The sequence below is a fragment of the Trachemys scripta genome, chromosome 9, assembly GCF_013100865.1.
Source record: "Trachemys scripta elegans isolate TJP31775 chromosome 9, CAS_Tse_1.0, whole genome shotgun sequence".
NCBI classification, from domain to species: Eukaryota; Metazoa; Chordata; order Testudines; family Emydidae; genus Trachemys; species Trachemys scripta.
Window position 1 is genome coordinate 55767083 of NC_048306.1, and position 27347 is coordinate 55794429.

Below are 27347 nucleotides of genomic sequence, written 5' to 3' on the forward strand. Positions count from 1 at the left end.
CGGTGGCACTGAAGGACCTGCCGCTGAAGTGCTGTCGAAGACCCGGAGTGAGTGAAGGACCCGCCGCCGAAGTGCCGCTGAAGATCCGGAGCGCTGCCGGGTGAGTAAAAATTAAAAAGGAGCCTCTACCCAGGGAAGGGATTCTCGGCCACTTACCCCCACCCCGGCAGCTCTGCCACTGGGCGCGGGGCCCTCTTAGGTGCGGGGCCCGATTCGGGGGAATTGGTGGAATTGGCCTAAAGCCGGCCCTGATTACAAGCCAGGGGAAGGAGGACATGGCGCAGCTGAGAGAAGACGAGTGAGATGGGCAGGGAGTAGTGGCTGTAGGGAAGTACCCAACCAGTCCCCCAGCTCGATGTGGAGGTGGGTGCAGAGTGGGGCCATAGCTGGCACCTGGGCACCAGCTGGGTGAGAGGATTACGTGGCCCAGGCCCTGGCAGAGCAAGGCTGAAGGAGGGGCAGGGCGGGACAGCCATGTACACTCTAGAAGCAGCGAGGGAAGGGAAGCATGGGCGCTGGGCACAGCTGGGTGGCGCAGGAGGTGACAGGTAGAGAGCCGGGCGCTGCCGGCCTTACGCTCTCTCTCTCTCTCGGCTCTGTGCTGGCACTAGGGCGGGGCTCGCGGCAGCCGTTGGCCTTAGGTCTCCCCAACTGTTAGCTCGCGCTCTGTTTGCGACGCGCGCTCCCTCAAGCCGCCGCCATTCTCATCCGGGGCCTACGCGAGTAGGTGGCACCCTATATCACGTGATGATGCGTGGCGGCGCGACCGCCATCTTGTGGTGTTAGGACTGAGGAATTGCTTCGGCTGTGAGAGAGTCTCCGTCCGGGATCGCAGGTAATTAACCCCGCTGGCTCTGGCCGGCTCCCCTGGGCGCTGGGTGGTGTCTGAGCCTTTCTCCTTCCCGCCCGGGACGTGTTCGTCTCGTACACGCGGCCCTGCTGCGGGAACGTGTATAGGCCGCTTTGGAAGCACCGGCCTCGCCTACAGTTACTGCCCAGGGAAAGGCTGGGGGCTTGGGATACGGAAGCTAGGGACGCTCGCGGCCTATGAGGAGCCGAGGTTGTTTGGAGTTGGCTTATGGGATATAGGCCTTTCTCGGAGCCTCTGCTTTTGGTCTTTTCTCCCTTGGCTTCCGAGGACACTCTGGCGGCCTTACCCTGTCCTGTTCCCACCCCCTGGTGGCTCTGAGGGGTGGGGGCTTCGTCCAAATGGCCCCTTGGCAGCGGGTCCTGCCGTGGGTTGGGTGAGTGCTGCTGGACCGGAGCTTGTCAGACAGCTGCGGGATTTCTCGGATTCTCCCGAGCCACCTGCGGTTCCTGCTAATTTCTTCTTTATCCGAACTCCTGTGAACTCTCCTCTCCCACCCCAACGGGACCGTCCCGTGTCCTGAGCGAGCCGTGGGCAGGTTCCGTTCGCATTGAAACCACACTCCCCTGAGCATGTCTGGCCTTGTCATATTGCAGACACTAGGAGAGAAGAGCTGGTTCAGGACTGAGGCCTTCCCCTCAGTGAGCTGGGTGTTAAAGGGAATAATCAGCAGCGTGTGACCATGGAGGCCTTGGCAGGCTGAAGAGCCCATTGATCAGGGTCATGTATGTTTGGTATTAATCCAAGACAGGTAGTCTCAATGTCAACAAAACACTCGCAACACTTTCAAGCATGTATAACTGCAGTTTAAATCAAGACAAGTTTGAGGTCAAGGGGATCAATACAGATTGACATAGTTGGAGTAATCCCCCCCCCGACATTCTCCTGTGTCCATTACTTCAACACGTTGGCCTTGTTTTTGTTGTTGTTACTTTTGCCATTATTTTTGCTGTCTGTATTTTGTTCTCTAAATTTTATATCTGAATTCTGCTTTTGTTTTTTTTTTTTAATTTAATCATTTTCAGCTCATCACCCTTTGCTTTCTTGCTTCAGGAGCTAGCTTGTGCCATTTTTTTGAGAAGTGTTGCCTTTTCCACTATTCTACTCGTATTTATTGCCTTCTAACTTTTTATTAAAGATAAACATGTCTTTGAGTAGAATATGTAATAGTTGGACATTATGATAATCTGGCTCTCTTTGACACAAAAGCAGTTGTTATAGGAGTCAACCTAAGTTACCCAACTCCAGCTACAAGAATAGGGTAGAGCGGGAGAGGGGAGAGCGACCCCCAGTGGATTATTGGTAGTAGGGCTGGTAGGAGCATTAGTATAGAAAAGGCATTGGTGGTCAATAATTTGTCTAGACTTTGTCTAGCTCAGAGTTAGGGCTTGTCTCCGCTTACCATAGATCAACGCTGTGGTGATTGATCCACTGGGGTCGCTCTCCCCTTGACTCTGGTACTGCACCAGAACGAGAAGCATAAGATAAGGTGACGGAAGAGTTTCTCCTGTTGACCCAGTATGGTGTAGACACGACAATAAGTTGACCTAAAGTATGTCGACTTTATTATTCATGTAGCTGGAGTTGGGTAACTTAGATTGACTTGGCCCCGTAGTATAAGCCAATAATGTGGAAATAAGCCTGTGCCCTGTCAGTATGAGCAGGAGAATCCATGGAGGTGCAACAGTGGGAGAACTTTATATTTAAAAGAAAAAAAAAAAAAGATAGCATAGAGACACTGACCCAGTGAGGTAATTGGTGTCAGAGCTCTTGTGTCACAGAATGGATTCTTCATTGAGCCTGGACAAAATGCAAGATTCTGCTTCCTGGTTAACTGTATTAAATAGGTCAGAAATAGGGGTACCATCAACTGAAGTGATATGTTACAGTGAAAATTTATAGCAGTCATAGCAAGACTTGACAGCTTGTTGACTCCACTGCTGTCTGAAGACTTAATGTATCTTTTCAGTTCTCTGACAAAGTTGTAAAATATTTGTTAGTGATTTCAGGAGTTGGACAGGGGTCCCATGTCATCTGGGCATGTGGATATGCTTGCACAAAGATTACATCCTCTGTCACCAGGTTTGCTGCAGAGCCTTTTTTGAACTGTTTTCCAGTGTCTCTGTTTTCAGCTAATATAGATAATTAAAATATAGAATATTTATATTGCATCTTGGTTTACTACTCATCATTTGAAAATGCATCAAGAGACCTGTGTAACGCATCAGTAAAATAATTTCTCAAATACCTTGAACATCCCTTCTTTTCGCCAATAAAATGGTGTCCAGCAAAGGGGCTAAAAGTATGATAAAAAGATTCCTTTTCTCTCTAAAATGTACAATAAATGTAAAGGAAAAATGGCTTGAAAAATCAGCCTTTTCTATGAAAACCTTGTATTGGTCATAGTTAAAAGTAAATACTACTATAACCAAAAAGGTGGTGTAGAGCTCTGTTTTTTTCCATTTTTACTTTGTGTATAGTCAATTTCACTATTTCCCCCTGTATAATCAATTATTTTGCTTTCTGAAAAGTCTCAGATGCCAACTGGGGAATAGAAAAATCTGTGTACATGCATTTTTAAAGGATATTTTAAAGCAAAACAATGCCGCTCCTTCCAAAGACTTAATATCTAAAAGGTGCTCTGTCAGGAACTTTTTTAAAGTTAAAAATTAAAACAAATCAGGTTGAATAATGCCTTTCAGATTTATGAATACTTTAAAGAGGCAAATGAAGTTTTCCATTTGGGATGAACTGTAGTATTGAAAGATGACGGGTAACCCACATGCACATTATCCATGTTGATCTGGGGTGTTGCCTGGATGGACTTCTTGCTAGTCTAAGCTCTGCCAATGATATTTGCAGTGTACTAGAACACAAGGAAAAAGCAGTTTGACTAACTTAAGGTACGTCTACACTACAAGCGCTACAGATCATCTTATTACAGCAACAAAAGGGATATTTCTCTGTTGCTGTAGTAGATCCATCATATCAAAAAGAATAGGAGTACTTGTGGCACCCTAAAGACTAACAAATTTATTTGAGCATAAGCTTTTGTGGGCTACAGCCCACTTCTTCGGATGCATAGAATGGAACATGTATTGAGGATATATATACATATATATACAGAGAGCATGAAAAGGTGGGAGTTGTCTTACCAACTCTGAGAGGCCAATTAAGTAAGAGAAAAAACTTTTGAAGTGATAATCAAGATAGCCCAGTACAGACAGTTTGATAAGAAGTGTGAGAATACTTACATGGGGTGATAGATTCAATGTTTGTAATGGCTCAATGTGTGTGTGTGTGTGTGTGTGTGTGTGTATATATATATATATATAATCTCCTCAATATATGTTCCATTCTATGCATCCAAAGAAGTGGGCTCTAGCCCACGAAAGCTTATGCTCAAATAAATTTGTTAGTCTCTAAGGTGCCACAAGTACTCCTGTTCTTTTTGTGGATACAGACTAACACGGCTGCTGCTCTGAAACCCATCGTATCAAGAGACAGTAGCTAGGTCAGTGGAAGAATTCTTCTGACAACCTGGAGACCCCTGATGCAATATTTTTTTTCTTATTTTTCTTCTTTAATGTGTTGAGGCCTGAAATTCTCCTTAGATTTTCTGCTTGTTTAACTTTTGAAATGTCAAAAATACTAAATGTTATTTTCCTTTCTTTTGCTGGAGTTCTCTTTGGAAGTCAAAATAACTGATACAGGAGTGTCGTCCCCTCCCCACTCCCTCCCACCCCAATTGAAATGTTTCAAAAAGATCTGGTCTCTAAACTTTTCCTTCAAGTAGAGTTAAATAGCTGTTAACAAACAGTCCCATGGTTTTTAAACAGTCTGATTTTAAAAATTAATTTTCATCTCAGTTCAGGATTCTATTCCTTGGCTTTTGTGATGGCATGATGATACTAGCTTTCCAGTACTCCTGTTCGAGGAAATATTGGGATAAATGATACATGAATCTTAAATGTAAAACAATCAGGGGACAAAAAGCTTAAACAAGGATTTTAAAGTTTGCTTTTAGGCTATACTTAAAGGAAATAGGTTGTAACCAAGAAGATTTAGTGGTGATATACATGTGAACAGTGTGCCCTCTTGTGGTTGGCTGCATATTAAAAAGAACATAGGGTCCTGCTATACTACTTTTCTGTAACTCACTTTTAATTCCAGTGGTAGTGGCAGGGTGTGAAGATAAAGGATCAGGGTCTCAATCCCAGCTTTACAAATTTGGGTGTCTTTGTTAGTAATTTAGTTTGAAGCAATGGGTTTATTACAGAATGATATCCAGCTGTCTTTCTCAAAATATGAAGAAACTTTGTCAAGCTGTTTTTGAATTACAGTTAGCTAAAAATTTCCTGAACATGGAAGCCACTTAGCAGTAACTCCTTCGTTATGGTGATAAGTAGGGAGCCATTATAAATCCTATGTTCATATTGCTTACACTTTTGCACAGAAAGTATTTTTATATTACTTCACTCAAGTACATCTGAGGGGTTTTTGGAGAGTTTGAAAGCAAGTGGTAAAAACACTTAAATTACGGATGTTTTTTAAAAGAAACTGCCTTATTTTAAAATAATTTTAAATACAGTTTAAATTATTTAAAGTACTTATTTGCAGAAATCCGCCTTAATGTTTGACTTAGCTGCTTATGATGTGAGAGCAGCATTGCAGAAGTCTGGCTATCTTAGATAGTTATATTGCCCCCATGACTGTAGCATCTGAGAATCTGTCTTTTATTGGAATTATGCTTACAACACCTCTAGGAGACAGAGAAAGTACCATTATCCCAATTTTACACATGGTGAACTGAGACACAAAGGCTGTGACTTGCTCAAGCTTACACAGGAAGTCTGTGATGATGGAGCAAGGAATTCAGTACTAGGGTAGAGCCTTAACCACTGGACCATCCTTTCTCTGTAGTTGATAAACTTTATAGGGCAATGTGAACTAGAGGAAACCAAGTATCCACCCCCCGCCCACAGCTCCTAAGATCTGCTTTGCATATGGAGTATGGACAGTTGGGGATCCTGCAGAGCTCTTCAAGGCCATCATGGCGCTTCTGAGACTTTGTTTTAAAAATGCATTACTAAAATTAAGTTAAGATTGCTACAATGTATGTATGCCAAGGAGTGTTGTAGTTTAACATACCCTCCCCCCAAGCATTTAAAAATATGGTAATAAACAGTTTAGGAAGGTAGTTAAATATACAAAGATATTCACCATTCAGACAATATTTTAGGTGTGCCCATCTAAAACATCAGATTGTATATTCTTTAAAGGTCATTGTAAATTTGAAATATATTCAGTTTTAAAAAATGACTTCAATGTAATTTCAGGTACACTTCTCTGAGTCCCCCTGTCAATTTTTGTTAGTGCTTTACAACCACATAATCCTATTTTCAAAGTGTTTTTCTCTCCCTGAGCTGTCCCAAATAACCACACAAACATGCAAAATTCAACAGAGGGTCCTGTGGCACCTTTGAGACTAACAGAAGTACTGGGAGCATAAGCTTTCGTGGGTAAGAACCTCACTTCTTCAGATGCAAGTAATGGAAATCTCCAGAGGCAGGTATAAATCAGTGTGGAGATAATGAGGTTAGTTCAATCAGAGAGGGTGAGGTGCTCTGCTAGCAGTTGAGGTGTGAACACCAAGGGAGGAGAAACTGTTTCTGTAGTTGGATAGCCATTCACAGTCTTTGTTTAATCCTGAATGCAAAATTCATTATAGCGAAAACATTAAATTGACTATGTGGAAAGTGCATCTGAAGAAGTGAGGTTCTTACCCACGAAAGCTTATGCTCCCAATACTTCTGTTAGCCTTAAAGGTGCCACAGGACCCTCTGTTGCTTTTTACAGATTCAGACTAACACGGCTACCCCTCTGATATGTGGAAAGTGCTGTCAAATGCACCAAGTAAACAGGTGAAACAGGCTATACATAAAAGTAATAAAAATGGAAATCAAGGCTTTTTTCTGATATTTAAACATGTTACTTCTTTTAAAAAAAGTAGGCAAAATTTATTTTACTTTTGTGAAATTTTTTTCGTTCATGATTTGATCTTTTAACTCTCTTCTCATGTCGTCCAACAGGGAAACGCTTGTGTCATAGAACCAAACCAAAACTTGAAATGCTTCTTAAATCACTGACTGCAAATGAAAATGTCATACATGGTATAGATATGTGGATTCCTCTTTCTCTTGTGTGGTAAATAATATTTGAATGGACTGAGTTTTTTGGTCTACATGTTGAAAGTGACTTTAGATGTGTGGTCGGTATTTGGAAGATAGTGAGCCTCTCTAGGGAGGGTAAATCAAGACAACATAAGAATTCTATTATATTGGGAGTGTAGATGGGTTTTCTGCCTCATGGTAGAATGGGGAGAGTGTGTGGAGACGATGTTTCTGGACTGTTTGAAGACTAAAGTGATATGTTCTGGTCTCATGACCCACTTACAGGTGGGTAGTTGGAATGGGATAAGGTTGACCCTCTGGTTTACATGTGAGATGTAAGAGGTAAGATGTTGGTGTTACTGGCTAGTAATCGGTGGTTGAGCCATTGTCTTAGCCATATGTGGAGAGTTTGTAGCACGTATTGGAAACTGATGTAAGATGAGAGGATATAAAAGGTTTCTTATTTATAGGTGGAGACTGAACAGGGATATAGGACATAGTTAAGCTCCCCTTCTCTTCCGCTGCCTCCCTCCCCCCAATATGCAGCTTACAGCTACATACTTAAGAAATCATGGGCTTGATTTGGTGCTCTACAAACACACACAAAACAAGTGAGTGCAACTACCTGCCTCTTCTGCTTCAGGCAGCAAAGATTTTTCCATGAATCCTTATGCTATAGAGTAGATGATTCCACCAGGAGGTGGTGGTGTTATGCTCTTACATATGTTGTATAGTATGTATATATACATACATAGGCATTGATTCCGTGGGTGCTGTGGGGCGGGAGCACCCACAGGGAAAAATTAGCAGGTGCTCTGCACCCACTGGCAGCCAAGCTCCCCCCACCTCACCGCCTCCTCCCCCGAGCGCACCATGTCCCTACTCCTCCCCCTCCCAGCGCTTCCTGCCCACCGCCTAATTGCTGTTTGGCGGTGCTTAGAACTTTCTGGGAGGGAGGGAGAGGAGTGGGGTTGTGGCGCGCTCGGGGTAGGAGGCGGTAAAGAGGTCGGGGAGGGACTTGGGGGAAGGGGGTGGAATTGGGGTGGGACGCGGGGGGGGAAGGGGGGGGGGCGGGGACCCCACGGGGCAAGGAGGAACCGGGGGCTTAGGAATCGGGGTAGCAACCTTTATTTAAAGCTAATTTTTTTGTCAGTTGGTTAAAGCAGACTGCCCTGTTACTAGTCTGTCACACCAACATCTTGTCTCTTACCCTGTCATATGACAGCTATACTGGCATGTTTGAGCAGCTCCTTTGTGAAAAGAAGACTTTGTAGTAGATTCTATGTGGGAGAGTTCTTGAAGTACCTTTCCAATGAAAATCTAGAAATGCTTTATCACTCTGAAATATCCATTTTCTAAAGATTTTATGTTTACTACTTGAGGGCATGGAAAATCTTGCAGAGTGGGGAAAACATAATTGAGAATCATAAAACATGCTATAGCTATATGAGGCCTACAGAGGTCTGGTTAGATAAATTAATGTGAAAATGATTGTTCAGTCCAGGAATCCTTATATTTGTGTGCCTTGACTTCATATGTTTTGAAATGTTATACATACATTTTGCTGGATTTGAATGTGTTTTGTAGCAGTTACAGCACCATGTGATAGCTGGAAGGGAGGCACTATATAGGTTCTACCTCTGGAACAGATAGTGGCAGTGTAGTACTAATTAGATAGGATGGCTTAGGTCATGTCTAAACTAGCACTTAAGTTGGCAAAACTTTTGTTGCTCAGTGGTGTGGAAAAAAAACACCTCTGAACTACACAAGTTTTGCCGGTATAAGCATTTGTGTGCACAGTGCTACGTCGGCAGGAGCTGCCACTCGTTGAGTTGGTTTTATTACGTTGATGGGAGAGCTCTATCCATCAACATAAGGCGGCTACATGAGCACTCTCACAGCAGCACAACTGTATCGGTACAGCTGTGATGCTGTAAGCTTGTAAGTATAGACATGGCCTTAGTTTGCAGTGTGCTGACTGTATGACTTGGCATCATAATATGGGGCATGTTAGTGGAACTGCTGGGGAAGAGCACTGCTCTGGTACAGAGCAAGAAACATTTACCAGCCACCTGCTAGCCAGAGACTCATATGAAATGGTTTTGTGTGTGTGTGTGTGTGTGTGTGTGTGTGTGTGTTGGACGCTAGTAAGGCCTAGAGGCATCATTTTGGTGAGAAACTCAGTTTCTACTTCAGCCAGTAGGGAAGGGAGCTGTCCCAAGATCAGGGGTGGGCATACTTTTTGGGCCGAGGGCCACATCTGGCTGGGGAAATTGTGGGCAGGGCAGGGGGTTGGGGTGCAGAGGGGTGCAGGGTGCAGGCAGGGGGCTTAGGGCAGGGAGTTGGGGGGCTGTCAGGGGGCAGGGGTGAGGATAGGCATCGGGGCAGTTGAGACAGGGGGCAGGGAGGGGGGGGGGGCCAGGCTGTTTCGGGAGGCACAGGCTTCCCTACCCGGCCCTCCATGCAGTTGTGCAACCCCAATGTGGCCCTCGGGCCAAAAAGTTTGCCCACCCCTGGTGTAGAGAGATGTATGTTTTAAGTCTCCTGGGTAAACACTGAATTGCTTGAAAAGGGAGAGTTATTTGTTTCTTCTCTCGTGTTCACATGTTCATGATGATATTTCAGCATGTGTTGGAAAAATGGCTGAGGGTGAGAGAGAGTATTGCTTGGCTCTTCTCCAGAGTTCAGGTCTCCCAAAGTTTAAAACATGTAGCAGCCCTAAAGGTGTAAATTACAATCAGAAGAGCTTTGAAGTGGGCAATGATGACTTCCCTAAAATTACAAATTTTGTTGAGCTTGTCGCTTAGAATGTGAACTTCTGTTCTGCATTTTGTCTACTTTGATTTTGCTTTATACTACCCATGGGGGATGCCACAAGAAGGCAATCAGAACTTGGACAAGATGTCGCTAGTAAGGATATGATTTATTCATTGAGGTCACGGATTCCGTGACTTTAACAGGCCTCCATGACTTCTTCGGGTTCAGCCCACACTGCAGCAGCAGGGGTTGGAGCGGTCTCATCTCCACCCCCTCGTGGCAGCAGTGGGGTCTGGAGCTATCTCATGGTTTAACACCCACCCCCCCCCCCCTGGCTGCAGCTGTCCCATTCCCCCTACCCCAGCAGGGCCTGGAGCTGTCCCGCTTCTCCCCCTGCCTCCCCTCACTCCCAGTGGCAGCGGTGGGGGCTGGAGCTGTCCTGTCCTGTCCCGCGTGGTGGTCAGTCTCTCCCCCTCCCATTTATTAGTAAAACTCACAGACAGGTGGTGGGCTTCTGTGAATTTTTGATTATTGCCTGCGACCTGTCTGTGAGTTTTTAATAAACATAACCATGACAAAATCTTAACCTTAGCCATTACTCTCCAAAACTTCATGGCAGACTATCATGGATGAAAACAGCCTTGTTTAGCCGTTTCTGAGAATCATGGTGGGGAAAAATATGTTTTGCCCATGTTTAAAAAAGATCATACAGCCATTTAAGTGAGAAGCTCAGGTGTCTCCATTTGGAGAAAGGACTTAACATTTGATAGGGGGCTTGCCGTGGTGTCAGGGATGTGTCGTCTGTCCATGTGAAAATTTACCCAAAATGGTCCACACTGAGGGGAGAAAATAGGAACAGGGAGTATGAGCAGAAGGGGACTGGCTGGGGTGGGTGGGACAAAGCAGAAGAGTCTGTAACTACTAGAGAGCACTCTATATGGAACCTGGAATTGAACCTATTATTCCCAACTCTCGACATTCTGTTGCTGTTTAGCAAATAGCCTGTGAGACATCTGTCATCTCTCCTCTAGGGCATGTCCACATAGAAAATAGAAGCAGCCTTCTCCTGCTTCCAGATGCTCCCTTGATTCAAGAGGGAGAAGAATGGGCTGTGGATCTGAAGATGATGACCCATATGCCACTTTTGTTTTTTCAATTTAAGTTTTAAAAAACTCAGGAAATTACATTAACTGTGGGAAGTAGAAGAATGGTTTTCTCGTTAAGGCATTTGAATGCTGTCTTGGAGAATTGGATTTTATCCCTTTCTGTGCCACAGAGTTCCTATGTGATGTTGCGCAGGTCACATAAACCAAAATTTCCACAGGTGACCACTGTGTAATGCTGATTTTCTGGATAACCAGCTTGAGACACTTGTCTGATGTGCAGAATACTCCCAACTGTAAGGTCGGTGGGAGCTGGTCTCTGAACATAAAATGTGCTTATCCATTCTTGGCCAAATGGCAGCCTGCGTGTACATCGTTGCCTTTGCTCACCTTCACCTTCTCTGCCTACAGATGTGGCTCCAGAGAGTTTACTCACCCCCCACGGCATGCTATGGACCTTATGCTGACTGTCTTACCACCCCCCCACCCCAGGTGCTCTTTCCTCCAGTGGTGGACAGATCTGCAACAGGTCTGTGTAGGTATCCCCTTCCTCCCATCCTCCACGGACAGGCGATCATTCAGACACATCCCTTGCAGAATGGGGAGCGCACATGGGAGAGCGCATGATGTAAGTGACATGGACCCCTCGGGAATCCAGATGCACATCAATATTCTGGAACTCCGGACAGTATGGAGAATGTGTCAAGCATTTCTTCCATCTGTTGGCTCCCATCATGTTCTCATCGTGTCGGACAACACCACCACCATTTATTACATCCAAAACCAAAGGGACACTAGGTTGACTGCTGTGTGTGCTGAGGCGGCCAATCTATGGGATTGGTACATTGCCCACAAGATCCTGTCGTTGGCAGCCGATCTTCTGGATACTCAGAATGTGATTGCAGGCTCTCTCAGCAGAAGATTAGTGGTCAATCACAAGTGGGAACTCCACAGCACTGTAGTAAGCGACATTTTGAACCCATGGGGGGCTCCAACCAGAGACCTCTCTGCCTTCCACTCCAGCAACAAATGCAGCACATACTGCTCTAGAGCAGTGGTTTTCAAACTTTTTTTTTCTGGCAACGCAGTTGAAGAAAATTGTTGTTGCCTGCAACCCAACAGAGCTGGGGCAGAGGGTTAGGGTGCGGGAGTGAGGACTGCGTGGTGGGGATGGGAATGAGGGGTTCAGTGTGTGGGAGGGGGCTCTGGGCTGGGGCAGGGGGTTGGGATGTGGGAGGGGGTGCAGGGTCTGGGGTGGGGATGGGGATGAGGGGGTTGGGGTGCAGGAAGGGACTCCAGGTTTGGGGGAGGGCTCAGGGCTGGGGCAGGGGGTTGGGGTGCGGGCTTACCTCTGGCAGCTCCTGGTCAGTGGCATAGCTAGGGTGCAGAAGCAGGCTTCTTGCTTGTCCTGGCACCGCGGACTGCACTGTGCCCCAGAAGTGGCCAGCAGCAGGTCCGGCTCCTAGGTGAAGATGCGCGGCTCTTGCCCACAGGCACCATCACCCCCAGCTCCCATTGGCGGGGAACCGGCCAATGGGAGTGTGGAGCCAGTGCTCGCAGCACTGGGGGCAGCACACGGAGCCCCATGCCCCCTCCTCCCCCCCCTGCGCCTAGGAGCCGGACCTGCTGCTGGCCGCTTCCGGGTGGGGGCTACTAGTTTTGCTAATAGTTTTACTCCTGGGTGCTGAGCAAGGTGACCCAGTGCCTTGCATTCCACAACCCAAACTTTGAAAACCACTGCTCTAGAGGATATCGGTATCCACTCCCAAGGCGATGCTCTCATACTTTGCTGGTTGAACCAGAGCAACTATGCCTTCCCCCTTCTACCACTCCTGCCACAAGTAGTCCACAGGATCAGGCAGGAGTGAGCCACAGTCATTCTGGGTGCCCCATTCTGGCCAAGACAGTTCTGGTTTCTCAACTTACTCTGCATGTTAGCCTGTCCCCCACTTCCCATCCCCACTTCCCCCAAGCTGCAAACACAATAGCACAGACATCCCAATCTGTAGATGCTTCACCTCAGTGTATGGTATTTGGATGGGCATCTTCTCTAGAGTGGGAATGTTTATCTGAAGTGCAAGACATCCCCTTGAGCAGCAGGAAAGAGTCCTCTAGGTGTTCTTACTGGGTCAAGTGGAAACGCTTTGCCTACTGGACCCAACAGAAAGGGCTTTCCCCAGAGGAAGTGGAGATGCCTTTTCTTTTGGATTACCTCCTGTTCTTGAAGATGTCAGGGCTCATCCTCAACTTTCTCAAGGTCTACATAGTGGTAGTCAATGCCTTCCATCCCCCTGTGGAAGGACACTCTGTATTTACACATCCATTGACGACTAGGTTTTGGAAAGGTCTCCTCAGAACTTTCCTACCCAGTGGGACCTCAGCTTCATTCTTGTGGCACTAATGAAACAGCCCTTTGAACTGCTGGCTTCATGCTCTATGTCCCTCTTTTCCATGAAAGTCACCTTTCTTGTGGCTATCACTTCAACGAAAAGGGTAGGTGAACTTGGGGTCATGATGGCAGACCCCCCCTTTCACCACTTTCCATAAGGACACAGTCTCTCTGTGGCTACATCCCAAGTTTCTACCAAAGGTCATAGACCAGTTTAATCTCAACCAACCCATACACTTTACCTGCTTTCTTTCCAAAGCCTCTCACGTCGGCAGAGGAACAATGACTTTGGTCCCTTGACGCCTGCCAGGCGTTGGCCTTCTACCTGCAGAGGAGAAGACCTATCAGGAGGTCTCCTAGATTGTTTATCACAATAGCTGAGAGAGTTAAGGGGCAAGCAGTCTCCACACAAAGAATCTCCAAGTGGATGTTTGGGTGCATTACAATCTGTTAGTTGTTTGGGCAGTCTCCACCCCTTGGGGTGAGAGCCTATTGCACGTGAGCCCAGGCGTGAACTATGGTCACCCTCCATGATGAACCACTTCAAGACACGTGTAGGGCGGCCACGTGGAGTTCAGTACATACCTTCACTGCACGTTACGCCTTGGTGCAGAACTCTGCACCGGATACCTCATTCGGTGTGGCTGTTCTCCACACAATCATTCTATCCTCATCCTTGCACCTTCTTCCGAATTAGGTACTGCTTGTTAATCACCCTCAGTGGAATAAAGTAGGAACCATCACTCAGAGAAGAGGAGAACATTACTTATCTGTAACTGGAGGTTCTTTGAGATGTGTGGTCCCTATCTGTATTTCAGTTCTGATCCTCCTCCTCTTCTGTGGATCTGTTCAGTTTGCGATGGAGAAGGAATTGGAGATGAGGTCTATCCGCCCTGCCCTTTATCACCTCAGATGAACCTATGAGATGAAGCAAGGGCATATGTGCGGACCAAAAGACACTATGATTTTCTGCTCCTGGAACACATGGCATGCATGTGTAAACCCTCAGATAGGGACCACACGTCTTGAGCAACCACCAGTTAGTGGTACATAATCTCCTCCTTTTTTTTTGCAATTGTAAGTAATAGAAAATTTTAAATGAAATATCCTGGCACTTGCCCAGGAAATCTTGCTATTTGCCATGGATAAGTAACTGGATTTTTCAAGCTCTGCAGTTTATTGTAACTTATGAATTGTATAGCTGTGACTTCATTAATCAAACTTTTTCTTCTGCGGAGGAAAGCAGTAGTGTTTCCTAAGTAGGTATTTGCTGGTGTGCTCAGGTGTCTTTTACTGCTGATTGATCTCAAAGAAACTGTACAAATTGTCTTGTTTCTTCCTCTGCCCGTGATCAAATTAGGGGTGCTGCAAGTGGTCTGGGACCAAATATCCTATTATCTAAAATTGTATCTCAGATTGAATTGCATTATAGAGCTTAGATTCACTAGTGGAACCCACTTAATCTTTTAGCATTTTTTATTGCTGGGATGTCCACTGCAGTCTGCTTTTGTGTATTGGGGACACGTTAACCTTATGAAGAAAAAAATTACTCCCTTGTCTTCATGATATTCTTCATTTGTGTTTTGTGGTGTGTTGTGGTGTGTTCTGTTTTATTTATTTATTTATTTATAGGTTAACACTTTTAAAGAAGAGTAGAAAAGAAGAAAATGGCAGCAGAAACTCAGACACTTAACTTTGGGCCTGAATGGTGAGTCTTTTCTGTTTTGTCAGAGTTTGGGACCTTGTTCTGAAAACTAGGAAGGCTTTATGGACATGTATATTTGGGAGGAGGGAGAGGCTGAATGGATTATAAAACTGAATTGGATACAGTGTGTGTTAATTACTTACTCAAATCTAGTTCTGGTCTATAGTGACTAAAAGTAATCATCATATGACTGCTTAGTGCTCTGTGTGAAAGGAATTGGAGGTTTCATGTCATTGTAATAACTAACACATATACATCAGATGCTCCAGAATGTCCAAGGAATGAACAAGAAAGGTGAAGAACTATCTTGATGCTTGAGATGGTTGATCCTTGTATATGAGGCATATTGGTGAGGAAACTAGTACTTACACTACCCATGATGGACTTTTTCTACAGATACATAAGCCTTCTGTTTTCAGTTTTGAAAATAAAAACTTGTAAGGTGGAGTGTGTCTGAGAAATTTGTACCCCTTTTCCCTCCCACCACATTCACAGTATTTATTCATAAGAAAAAATACCCATGTTAAGAGTGGGCTTCCATGCACGCATTGTTGGAATGTTACATCATCTTGCAGTGATTGTTTGAGAGTCTTATTACAATACCCATCCAATGTGCTTTGTCCTTCCCCTGATAAAGACTGTTCTAGAGGTGTGATGGTAGTTCAGTATTTGCCCCTCTTGCTTATTCAGTCTTGACCTCTCTGCTGAGACTGTGCACAAAGATATCAATTGATGTTGCTTCAAAAGAGCTAGCATGATCCTTGGATGTATAAATTATTGGGGGGAGGGGCCATATTTAAAGAGGATGTAGAACAATTGGAGAGGGTTCAGGAAAGAACTACAGGATGATTTGTCTGGAAAATGTCTTGTAATGAGAGACTTAAACTTAATCTCGATCTATTCAGTTAACTGAAAAGAAGGTTGAGAGGTTGACTTGATCACTGAGTGTACCTATACAGGGAGAAAATATACTACATGGTTGTTTAATCTAGCAGTCCAGTCATAACTAGAGCCACAGTGGTAGGAAGCCAAAGCTAGAAAAGTAAGGCACAAATTATTAATGGTGAGGGTAATTAAACATTGAAACAGTTTACGAAGGGATGTGGCAGATTATCCCTCCATCACTTGAAGTCTTAAATGAAGACTGGATGTCTTTTTAATGGAGTTCATTGTCTCAGTCCCACTTCTTTGTGGGGTGGTGTCCACATCAGGAAAATCATCATACTAATTATTCTTGTTTGTGATCTTAGAAGAGGTTCCAAGAAATGTACAGCTCTTGCACACCTAAAGATAGTTCTTCTGACTTAGGGAGCAGACACAATTTGCAGACATGTTTGAAAGCAATAATCTAAAAATGTGTTTAAAATACTAAAATTGTCTAATGTTTGCAGGACATTTTATAAAGCTTAAAATTGTTTATTTTGGTATAGTTTTAGACTAAGAGGTAAAGTAGGGCTTCCAAGAAAGGTAATCCAGGGGGTGTAGAAAAGTAATTGTGAGACCATGCCATCTTCTAATGCTTTGGTGGATAGTGTTTCCTGATGTGCTTGTAGGGAGAAATTTAATTATACATCAGCAGAGTGTTGTTATGCTGGTGCCATTGTGTGGTAAGCAGGGTTTCTTTTAAAAAACAAAAAAAAAACCTAGTCCTGGGACTTTTTCCTCTACTGCTATAGGGTATCTGTGAAGCCAGTCTGTTCCAATTGTTGGATTTATTTTATCCATCTCAAACTCTATTTCATGTCTGGTGCAGTGATATGATGGCACAGGTATAGATTCTGTCCAGTTTAATTTTGTTCCTCCTCTGCTTTGTTCTAGGCTGCGAGCTCTGTCCAGTGGCGGGAGCGTGACTTCGCCTCCCCTTTCTCCTGCTTTGCCAAAGTACAAACTAGCAGATTATCGCTATGGGAGAGAAGAAATGTTAGCACTTTTCCTAAAGGATAATAAGGTGTGTGTGGGGGGGGAGGGGGAGGGTAGGAAGAAGGCTCGTCTGTAATCCCACAATCTTGTAATTATGGAAAGAGGTCTCTCTGTACAATGTGTGCTCGTGTGTGGGGTGTGTGTGTGTGTGGTTTTTTTATGCATATTCCTTAGCGGAGAACAAAAGTGCAGGTTGTTTGTATATGTACATGTGGTTTTCTCTCTAGATGCACATGTGCACCATGCATATGAGATTGGAATACTTTGGCCAGAAGTGTTCATGGGGGCATGCCTGCAACCTGCATATCCTAGTGTCCCCTCCTCCCACCTGAGGACATAAAGGGTGGAGCAGACCCAACTGCCCTTAGTTCTTACCACTCCTGGCAGCAAGATGGAACTTAGCAGTGCCCATTTGCTATCCTGCAGCTCTGCTCTTTTAGTTAAGGTTTAGAGTTTTTGTAGTGTAGTTACAGTAGCTGTCTGCCTTGGCCTGTTGGCAAGAAATTAAATCATGCACCTACTCTGGTCACTGATCATTCCACTTTGGCATTGATGCTTTCAATGACACCTCCTTTGGTACTGATACCCTTGATTCTGCCTCGCTTGATACTGTCCTTTCCAGCTCCTAAAAACCTTGTCATTATGCCAGTATTCATTATTCAGTCCAGTGCCAGTAACCGGCTTCTGTCAGTATCAGAATCAAAGACGTTCAGACTAATAAAATTGTTATCCACCAAGCTCCTCTGGAGCCCCTCTTTCTGATTTATAGACGTATATCCTGGTCTCCTCAGTCTCTATCAACACCTGAGGTTGGCTGCACTGTATGAGGAAGTGTATTCCTGTCTTTTCTTTGTCAGATCATAATAGGGAGCCTTCTCCTAGATTTGTCCCCTAATCTCCGGTGTCTATGAATAGAAGTCCAAAAGGAAGTCTAGAGGGCACTCTTCTCATTGACACCAAAAGAGGCATGGATTGGACAGAATCCAGACCCTATGGGTATCTCCACCTTAGTGCCATACACCATACCTGATGTCATGCAAACCTGGCCTTACTGGCCACTTTGGAACCCTAAAACTCTACTTCCAAAACCTCAAGTCATCGAAAGTTCCTTTGTCTCATAACAGGTCTCTTTCTACAAGGCCTTCTGGAGCACTGTAAGTCCTCATGTTGTGAAGCATGTGGCCAAAAATGGGGAGGATCGGGAAGAAGAATGGCTCCTACAGTACCAGTAGTCATCCCATACACCTTCCCAGATGCAGATGTTAAGCCTAATTTACCATCTGCTATTGATAACTTTAAGGCTTTTCAAGACCTGTTAAATCATATAGCAGATACCTTGGATATTGGGAGTGGCCCAAGGAAGTCAATAAATTATTTAACACGTTACATCCCACAATATCAGGCAGGTTAGCCATACCACATATGAAGTTATTTTCAAACCTGCCAAGGACTTAAGGAAATCACTGGCCTCCAGCCCTGCAACTTCTGAAAGGATCAGTGTGTCCTTGCTAGGTCCCTCCAGTATTTTTATGTTCACCCTGCCCCAGTTCACTAGAGGTCGCTGCAGTGCAGGAGAAAATAAAACCAAGACTTGCTAAGATGACTCCTAAGGAGAGGGACCTAAAGAAACAAGACCTTTTTGGGAGAAAAGTTTACTCTTCAGTCAACCTTCAGGTTCTTATAGTAAATTTATTAACTTTTGACAGTGATGTATGTCTACCTCTAGTAGGATAAGATCTCCCATTTTGCAGATAAACTACCTCAGGACTCTGTGGAGGAGCTGAGGTCCATTCTTACTGACTGCCAAGACGTCGCAGGCAGCTCTAGATGTGAGAGCTATGTCTACTTCAATTACCATATTGAATCTTAATGGCTGAAATCATCAGATGTACTTAAAGAACTAGGGTCACCATTGAGGAGGTGCCATTTGAAGGGTCTGACTTAATTCTAACATGGATGAAGTGCTACATTCTTTGAAGAATTCCAGGACAATTCTTTGCTCTCTGAGCCTTTATCCTCCAGCTTTGAGGTTTATCCTCTCTCCTCCTCTAAGAGAATACTCATATTACCAGCAGAAATCTGCTGAGCCTCCCAGAAAGAAACCCCCTTCTTCCAGTGAAGAAGCAATTCAGCCTTCTTTTCAGCTACCACTCAGGTTGCATCTGGATCCAGGCAGCAAGTTAAACATCATGGTCAAGAACCCTGGGCTGATCTGACAGGATGTATTCCTGCACTGCCTCCCCTCCTGTTTGGCAGCTGCCTTTTTTACTTGTTGGATGAATGATAGTCACTCTAGGCACCCATAATACCTTCTGTAGATCGTCCGTAGATCTAAAACCTTCTGTAGATCTTTAGTTTGCAGCTCTTGACTTCCAGTATGCATATTTCTGTGTCTGTCCATCCAGTAGGCAGTTAATACCTTGTTTCCTAGTGTGTAGCTCACACTTATCTGCACAGAGATCTGCCTGTAAGACTTTCCATGGCAACAAAAAAGTTTAGCAAGTGCCCAGCAGCTCACCTATCCATACCCTTAAGAATGGTTAATTTGAAGGCAAATCTCTTCAGAAGGTACCTCGTTCAATAAGAATAGTCCTCAAGCTCTTTACCTCCAGTGAGACTCAGTGCAAACCATGAGAAATCCACTTTTATTCCGACTCAGACAATTTGAGTTCAGGACCACTCCTATGAACTCTAAAACAGCAAGAGCCTGAAGAAATTCTGTGCCATTGTGGACATCATCTCAGAATTAAAGAGTCATCCCCAGGCTTCAGTGTGAGACTGCCTCAGCTTATTAGGTCACATGACAGCTTGCGCTTTAATGACAATGCATTCAAATGGTCACTTTTTCCCCTATAGGGATGAATGAAGTCTGTTTTATCAGCCCAGCAGATACTGCATAGACTTACAGGTTTCAGTCCCTCCAGAATTGCTGTCCTTTCTAGTCTCCTATAAGGATCCATAAGAAATCTGCCAGGGCATACTTTATGCTTCACGCCTCTCTACCTTGAATGGGGTAATAGGTTTTCTGGGAAGCATCCATGTGAGCTCTACACCCTACCTTTGATCCCCAAAAGAATCTCATATCCATATAAACATGCTGAAGCTGAAAGCCATACATTTAGCATGTAAAGCTTTCCAGATCCTCCTCCAGGGAGCCGTGATTCAAACTCTGAAAGACGATACTACAGCAATGCACACTATGTCAGCAGAGAATGGAGAGTGAGATAATCTCTTCTGTCAGGAGACAATACATTTATGGAAGCCATGCATACAACATTAGATTACTTCCAAAGCTGTATTTACCAGATTATCCTTACAGGAAGTACTCCAACAATCAAGAATTGGGCTCTCAAGGATTCTGTCCTCCAGCAAATCTTCCTCTAATGGGGACCCTCATTCTTCGACTTAATTGTCACCAACTTTAACAAAGTGTCAAATGTTATGCTGAAGAGGAGGGTGCCTCCCATACATGTTTCCAATCCTGTAGATGAGAGATGTTGAAATGGATCTTTAATGGCCCACAGCTGGGCAGATTGTTACCAGTACCTGTGAAAATTCGGATTCAGTTTGCTCAGTGCACAGCAGTTTGAGAGAGAATTACACAAGCAGTAAAAGATTATATAATACAGCTTCCTAATAAGCTTCAATTCCCCAAGCATATACCCTCAGTAACTATGTTGGCTCTACACAGTATCCTGATTGGCAAACCAAGCAAATATAGCTACCAGTTCTAGATGGAGTCGTCTTTTCTTCTCAAGTACTTGGTCTGTTAAATGTCCTCCGAAGCAGGGTCTTGGTTACCCCGAGGCCCTCTGGTTCAGAAGTCTTAGAAAAGTCTCTCGTAGCAAGGGATTGATTACCCTGGGACCCTCTGTCTTACAGCATCATGGACCTCTTCAGATGTTAATAGAGGAGCTAAGAACTATATGATATTCTGAACATTTATGCCCCTTGCTCTCAAAGGAGACACATGTCCTCGAAATATGCCCTGTGGGTGTTCCATTCCTGGTTTTTCTAATTAATTTTTTAGAAGGGACTGCAAGAGTGAGACCAAAGATCAGTTGACGTTTACCTTATCTATAATTCACTTGAGCTCTTAATGTGGTGCCATCCTAAAGGGTAATTTTGACCTGGGTCATTCAGTACCAATCTCACTAATCATATTTTCTGTGTTTTCTTTACTTGGTGAGCTGGCCATCGGCTGACATGACCAAAATTTCAAGTTGAAAATACACAGATAGAGCCTCTGGTTAACCATTCAAATGCAATTTTAGCACTCTCAGTAAATTTCCATACCAACTGTCTGATGCGACAAGATCCCTGCTCCCAGAATCCTCTAGCAAATTCAGACATACCAAGCCATACCAAACTTGTTTTCCACATTGAATTCCCAGCGTCTTCAGAAAAATGACAGGACAAAGCCTTACTAACAATAGCCTCAGTGTTTGTACTCCTGACCCAATACACCTCTGGATGCAGCCTCCAATTGCTCTACCAGACCTGTCAAGTTATTTCCCAAGATCATGGTCAAATCCTGCCCCAAGTCCTCCATCTCTGCATCTGACCATATGCACATTTGCTAGCTAAGCGTTGTGAACAGAAGGTGCTCTTCTGAAGTGCAGGACACTCTGATTCAAAGCAGAAAGGCTTCTATGAGGCTAACATGTAGATTAAAGTGGTAGAGACTACTATCCAAGCTCCTCAGCATTTGCTAGATGTCACTGTCTAGTAGTGTTTTGGGCTATTTATTATTTTGGAAGCAAACAGTTCTCACCATTTGCTCAGTTAGAGTCCACTTAGCTGCAATTTGAGCCTCTCACCCTTCTATTTAAGGTCACGCTATCTTTTCACATTCCATAGTTATGAAGTTAGTGAAAGGTATGGTCCATAGTTTCCCTCTACTTGGCAGCCCCTCTCTTTTCTAAAATCTTAAATATTGTCTTTCTGGCCCTGATGGATCCCTCCTTTGATCCTTTGCAGTCTTGTTCTCTATCACCTTTGACTAACAGGGTGAGCGAGATTCAAGCGTTGATGGCAAAGCCTCCTTATGCATTATCGTATAAGGATAACATGACTCTCAGACCTCACCCAAAGTTCTCACCTAAAGTAGTCTCAGATTTACACCTGGATCAGTTCATATCCTGGTATTTTTAGCTATGCTGCATTTGACTTCTGGAGAGATTTAAGTCTCATACACTGGATGTGTTGATAGCACTATTATAACTCCCTCAGTAGGAAAAAACCCTTCTTCGAGTGATTGCTCATGTACATTCCACAATAGGTGTGCGTGCTTGCCACGTGCACTGGTGCCAGAAGTTTTTTCCCTAGCAGTACCCATAAGGGAATGCCCCTAGCGACCCCTGGAGTGCCATCTCTATGGTGCGGTATAAGGGGCTCTGCGTGCTCCCCCCACCCTCAGTTCTTTCTTGCCACCAGTGACGGTGCATCGGAACTGCTCTGCTCCAGCTTGGCTGCAGCTTTCCTCTTGAACTCTCCGTGCCCTGGGCTTTAAGTCATGCGACACTTGCAGGTAGCTGACGCCAGTGAGCGATCTGCACATGAACAGTTTACGCTGTCTGGGGGAAACCCACCTCAGCAATCGTTGCAAGATTTGCAGATCTTTCAAGCCTCGGACCAAGAAGGAAAGGGATATTCGGCTCCGAGCCATTCTCACGGAGTTGGTGTTGACCCTGGCGCACCACTCCGAGTTGGCACCAAGTACCACTTTGTCGGTGCGCGGCGACCCTGCGGTGCCTTCCACCAGTCGGCACCCCTCCCCGTTCGTGGGGCATGCCAAAAAGAGGTAGTCTCCGCTGAGACACCAGAGCAAGACTGGGGAAGAGACTAGACCCATGTTGGGCAGGTCTCGATCGCCATTGGCCTCCAGGCCTCAGACTCGGGCTGAGCAGAGTAGCCCAGCCCTCTCCGCGCAGGCCTCCCCGGATGTCCAGTTGCCCTCCACGCCAGAGGCCCTGCAAGCGGCCTGGGACGTTATGTCTCTGCCAGTACCAGTGGCACCGCCACCATTGGCTCCCCGGTCCAGAGGCAAGCCACCGCTTGGATCTCCGCAGTCACCGCCTGGTTGGTACCGTTTGCGGTCGAGGGAATGTTCCCAACGCCTTTCGCTGCCCCATGCGCAGTCCACGCTGGTCCCTGTTGACCCCCACCAGGTTGTCTGTCTGGGTTCCAACTGGCAGGGGTTCCAGGCACCGTTCTGCCTCGAGGGACCGTAGACCTTGTGAGGGGAGTGAGCCCCATCGAGACCAGGACAGACGGCACTGGAGATCCTAGTCTCCGAGAGGCTACCGTAGTCCGTTGCGATACGGGTGTCGATGCCGTTCCCGTTCTTCGTCTCGCTCCAGGACTACGCCACAGCACCACTCCCACAGTCCCGGGTGTCGATTGCTGTCACCTTGCCGTCATGGAGCAGCTCCTGCTGGCGGTACCGCTCCTCCAAGTCGGGACCTCGGTCTCGTGGTCGGCACTGTTCCTGATGCCACCACTCCGCCCGGCCTCCCTTCGTAGCAGTCTGTCGATGGGACAGGCTAGTCAGGCTGAACAGCCTGCTCCACCGGTGCCACAGCAGGTGCAGTGGTGGCGGCACCATGATACCAATGGGCCCCATGGCCCCCGGCGCAGCCTCCGGTGCAGGCTTGCTCAGTGGCCGGAGCCTTGGAGAGACAGTCAGCCTCCCTATCCCAGCCTCCCAGAAAGGAGTCGGTGGAGCGTGCATCTTCGGTTCCACACCCAGAGGGCGACCAAGTGTTGGGACCTCCAGTACTGGTGGGTATACAGAATACCGCACCCCCATCCTTATCCTCCCCTGATGAGGCAATTGTGGCCCCTCCTCCCACTGTTCTGCAGAAGGACTCTTAAGGCCCACCAGGAACTATTGAAAAGGGTGGCATTGAGCCTCAACCTTCAGGCCGAGGAGGTAGAGGAACCCTCGGACTTCCTCTTCAACGTCCTTCAGATGCCTTGTGGCAAACCCAGGCTTCCTTGCCTCCCATCTCTAAGAATGTGGAACGGAAGTACTTTTTGCCTGCCAAGGAGCATGAATACCTGTACGTCCACCCTGCCCCCAACTCCCTGGTGGTTGAGTTGGTCAACCATAGGGAGAGGCAGGGCCAATCAGCCCCTACTCCGAAAAATAAAGACTCAAGAAGGCTGGACTGATTTGGGAGAAAGGTTTATTCGTCCTCGAGTTTCCAGTTAAGGATGGCGAACCATCAGGCCTCCTGGGTCGGTATGAGTTCAGTTTGTGGGGCTCTCTACCCAAATTCGAGGACTCCCTCCAGGAGTGCGACAGGAAGGAGTTCAAAGCTCTGGTGGGGGAGGGTACAGCGGCTGCCAGGGCAACCCTGCAGGCAGCGTCCGATGCTGTGGATACGGCTGCAAGATCTATGGCTTCTGTGGTGTCCAGGAGGAGGGTGTTGTGGTTCCTCCTGTCTGGGCTGTCCAGTGAGGAGCAGAACTCCTTGCAGGACCTTCCATTCAATGGCAAGGCCCTATTTGTGGAATAGATGGACGTAAAATTGCACAGCCTGAAAGATTCCTGCACAATGCTCAAGACACTTGGCTTTTATGTCCTGGCTCCAGCCAGGACCAAGTTTAAGCGTCAGCAGGCTCCCACCCAGGCCACCCACTCTAAATATGAGTCCCCTTATAAAAAGTCACGGGACTATAAGAAACTCCTGCAGAGGCAGTCCCGGTCTGCCCACCAGCCTGTGCCCTCCAAGGGTAAGCAGATGGGGAAATGTCAGTTTTGACGGGATGCCCGGGGGCGACTTACCAGTTCATACCAGGGATTCACCCGCAGTAAAGCTTCCCTTCTCCAGCCAGTTGTGTGCTTTTCTCCCAGAGTGGTCGCAGCTGACTTCGGACCGTTGGATCCTCAACACAGTCTCCCGGAGCTATACCCTCCAGTTTACCTCTACCTCGCCCAATCACCCTCTGTCCCCATCCCTCCTAGGGGACGCCTCTCACAAGGCCCTGCTCGAGCAGGAGGTGGGGTGGCTCCTTGGCTTAGGAGTGGTGGAAATGGTGCCAGTGGAGTTCAAATGCAAGGGGTACTACTTCCGCTATTTCCTTATCCTGAAGGCCACCTGCGAGGCCAGAACCAGTACACTGTAAAGCTCAAGTTTCGCCTGGTCTCTCTGGCTTCCATTATCCCCTCCCTGGATCCCGGGGACTGGTACGCCGCGCTCGATCTGCAGGACATGTACTTCCGCATTCATATATTTGAGGGACACAGACCTTTCCTTCGTTCCATGGTTGGGCAGGAGCACTACCAATTTACGGTCCTCCCGTTTGGCCTGTGCATTGCTCCCAGGGTATTCACGAAGTGCATGTCTGTGGTGGCGGCCTACCTCAGCTATCGTGGGGTTCAGATCTTCCCCTATCTGGATGATTGTCTGGTCAAGGGCAGCTCCAGGTCGCAGGTGCGGGATCATGTGATGGCACTCCTGTCCATGTGCACCACTTTGGACCTGTTAGTAAACAACTCCAAGTCCACATTTGTCCTGGTGCAGGGCATAGAGTTCATTGTGGCAGTTCTGGACGCGACATTGGCCAGGGCCTCCCTCCCACCAGACAGATTCGAGACCCTGAAAGGGCTCATCGACACAGTCACAAGGTTCCTCGTGACCACAACCAGTGTGTGCCTCCAGCTCCTGGATCACGTCGGCATGCACATATGTGGTTTGCCACGCCAGACTCAGGCTGAGGCCCCTCCAGCTCTGGTTGGCCTCGGTGTTCTCCCAGTCCAGAGACAGGATGGACAAAGTCCTCACTGTGCCCGAGCCGGTGATCGCCTCCCTACAATGGTGGTCCTCTCTGGGGAACATGCTCCACGGGGTCCTGTTCGGGGGCAGGCCCCCATTAGTGGAGCTGGTGACAGACGTGTCGGACCTGGGGTGGGGAGCCCATGTGGCAAATGTTCAAACCCAAGGTCTGTGGTCCATGCAGGACCTTGCCCTGCATATAAATGTCAAGGAGCTCAGGGCAGTCTGGCTAGCATGCGTGGCCTTCCGCTCGCACCTGGAGGACAGAGTGGTCAGGGTTCTCACGGACAACGTGGCTTTGATGTTTTATGTCAACAGGCAAGGCGGGACCCGCTCCTCTGCTAGGAAGCCCTCAGGCTGTGGGACTTCTGTATAGCCCATGACATTTGCCTACAGGCCCGCCATTTACCGGGCGCCTGGAACTCGTGGGCGGATCGCCTGAACCAAGACTTCTCTCAGCACGAGTGGTCACTACACCCAGAAGTGGTGCACAGGATTGGGAACTCCCCAGGTGGACCTGTTCATGACCTGGCAGAACCGCCGGTGTTCCCTTTCTGCTCCAGGAGGGAGAGGGGGTTGGGAGTGGGCGCCATTTCTGATGCCTTCCTCCTATCCTAGTTGGGCCAGCTTCTTTATGCCTTCCCCCCGATTCCACTGATCAGCTAGGTCTTGGAGAAGATAAAAACAGACAGGGCCCAGGTCCTCCTGATCGCCTCAGTGTGGCCCAGGCAACATTGGCACGGGACTCTCACGGGCCTGGCAGTCGCCCTGCCGTGGCCGTTGCCGTCCTGCCGGGACCTGCTCTCCCAGTACCAGGGCCGCCACCTCCACCCCAACCTAGCGGCACTCCATCTCATGGCATGGCTGCTCAATGGTTAGGCCAGGAGGAAAGGACATGCTCGGAAGGGATTCAGCGCGTCCTCTTGAAAGCAGGTGGCCCTCCACGCGTTGGGCCTACTTGGCAAAGTGGTCTCTGTTTTCCCAGTGGGCAGCTGGCGGGGTGTTTCGCCCGTGGCTGCTCCGATCCAACTCATTTTAGACTACTTTCTTCACCTTAGAGCCCAAGGTCTAGTGCCCTCGTCTGTCAAGGTGCACTTGGCGGCCATATCGACCTTCCACCCGCCAGTGCAGAGGCACGCAGTATTCTCACATGCTATGACTGGCTGATTCCTTAAGGGATTGGATTGTCTCTTCTCGTATGTTAGGGCCCCCCCCTTCCCGCAGTGGGACCTGAACTTGGTGCTGGCCCAGTTGATGGGTTGCTCAGTTGATGGGTTCCCCCTTTGAGCTGCTAGCTACATGCTCCTGGTCGCACCTCTCGTGGAAGGTGGCCTTCCTAGTGGCGATCATGTCATCTAGAAGGGTCTTGGAGCTCAGGGCCCTGACCTCCGAGCCCCCATACCTGGTGTTCCAGAAGGATAAGGTCCGGCTCTGACCACTTCCTTCGTTCCTCCCTAAGGTGGTCTCCGCCTACCACATGATCCTTTGTCCCAAGCCCTGTGTGTCCAGTGAGGAGCACCGCCTCCACACGCTGGATGTGAGACGGGCTCTGGGAGTGGACTAAGCCATTCAGGAAGTCTTTGCAGCTGTTCATCGCCTTGGCTGAACGCATGAGAAGTCGGCCGATCTCCACTCAGCGGCTCTCCAAC

The 27347-nt window shown here is 47.0% G+C and overlaps 1 protein-coding gene across 4 annotated transcripts in view; it reads left to right on the forward strand.

Moving 5' to 3' along the window:
- Positions 1-597: 597 nt before the first annotated feature.
- The window catches only part of GIGYF2 (GRB10 interacting GYF protein 2), a 160507-nt gene continuing 133757 nt past the window's right edge, over positions 598-27347 (forward strand). For 2 of the 4 annotated variants that reach the window (XM_034782639.1, XM_034782641.1), the window contains exons 1-3: positions 600-835; positions 14923-14998; positions 16814-16943. In XM_034782639.1, the coding sequence (XP_034638530.1) occupies positions 14958-14998; positions 16814-16943 (171 nt within the window). In that variant the 5' untranslated portion in view covers positions 600-835; positions 14923-14957. Of the gene's footprint in view, positions 836-14922; positions 14999-16813; positions 16944-27347 lie in introns of all 4 variants that reach the window. The other 2 variants (XM_034782643.1, XM_034782640.1) reach the window with 2 other exon arrangements.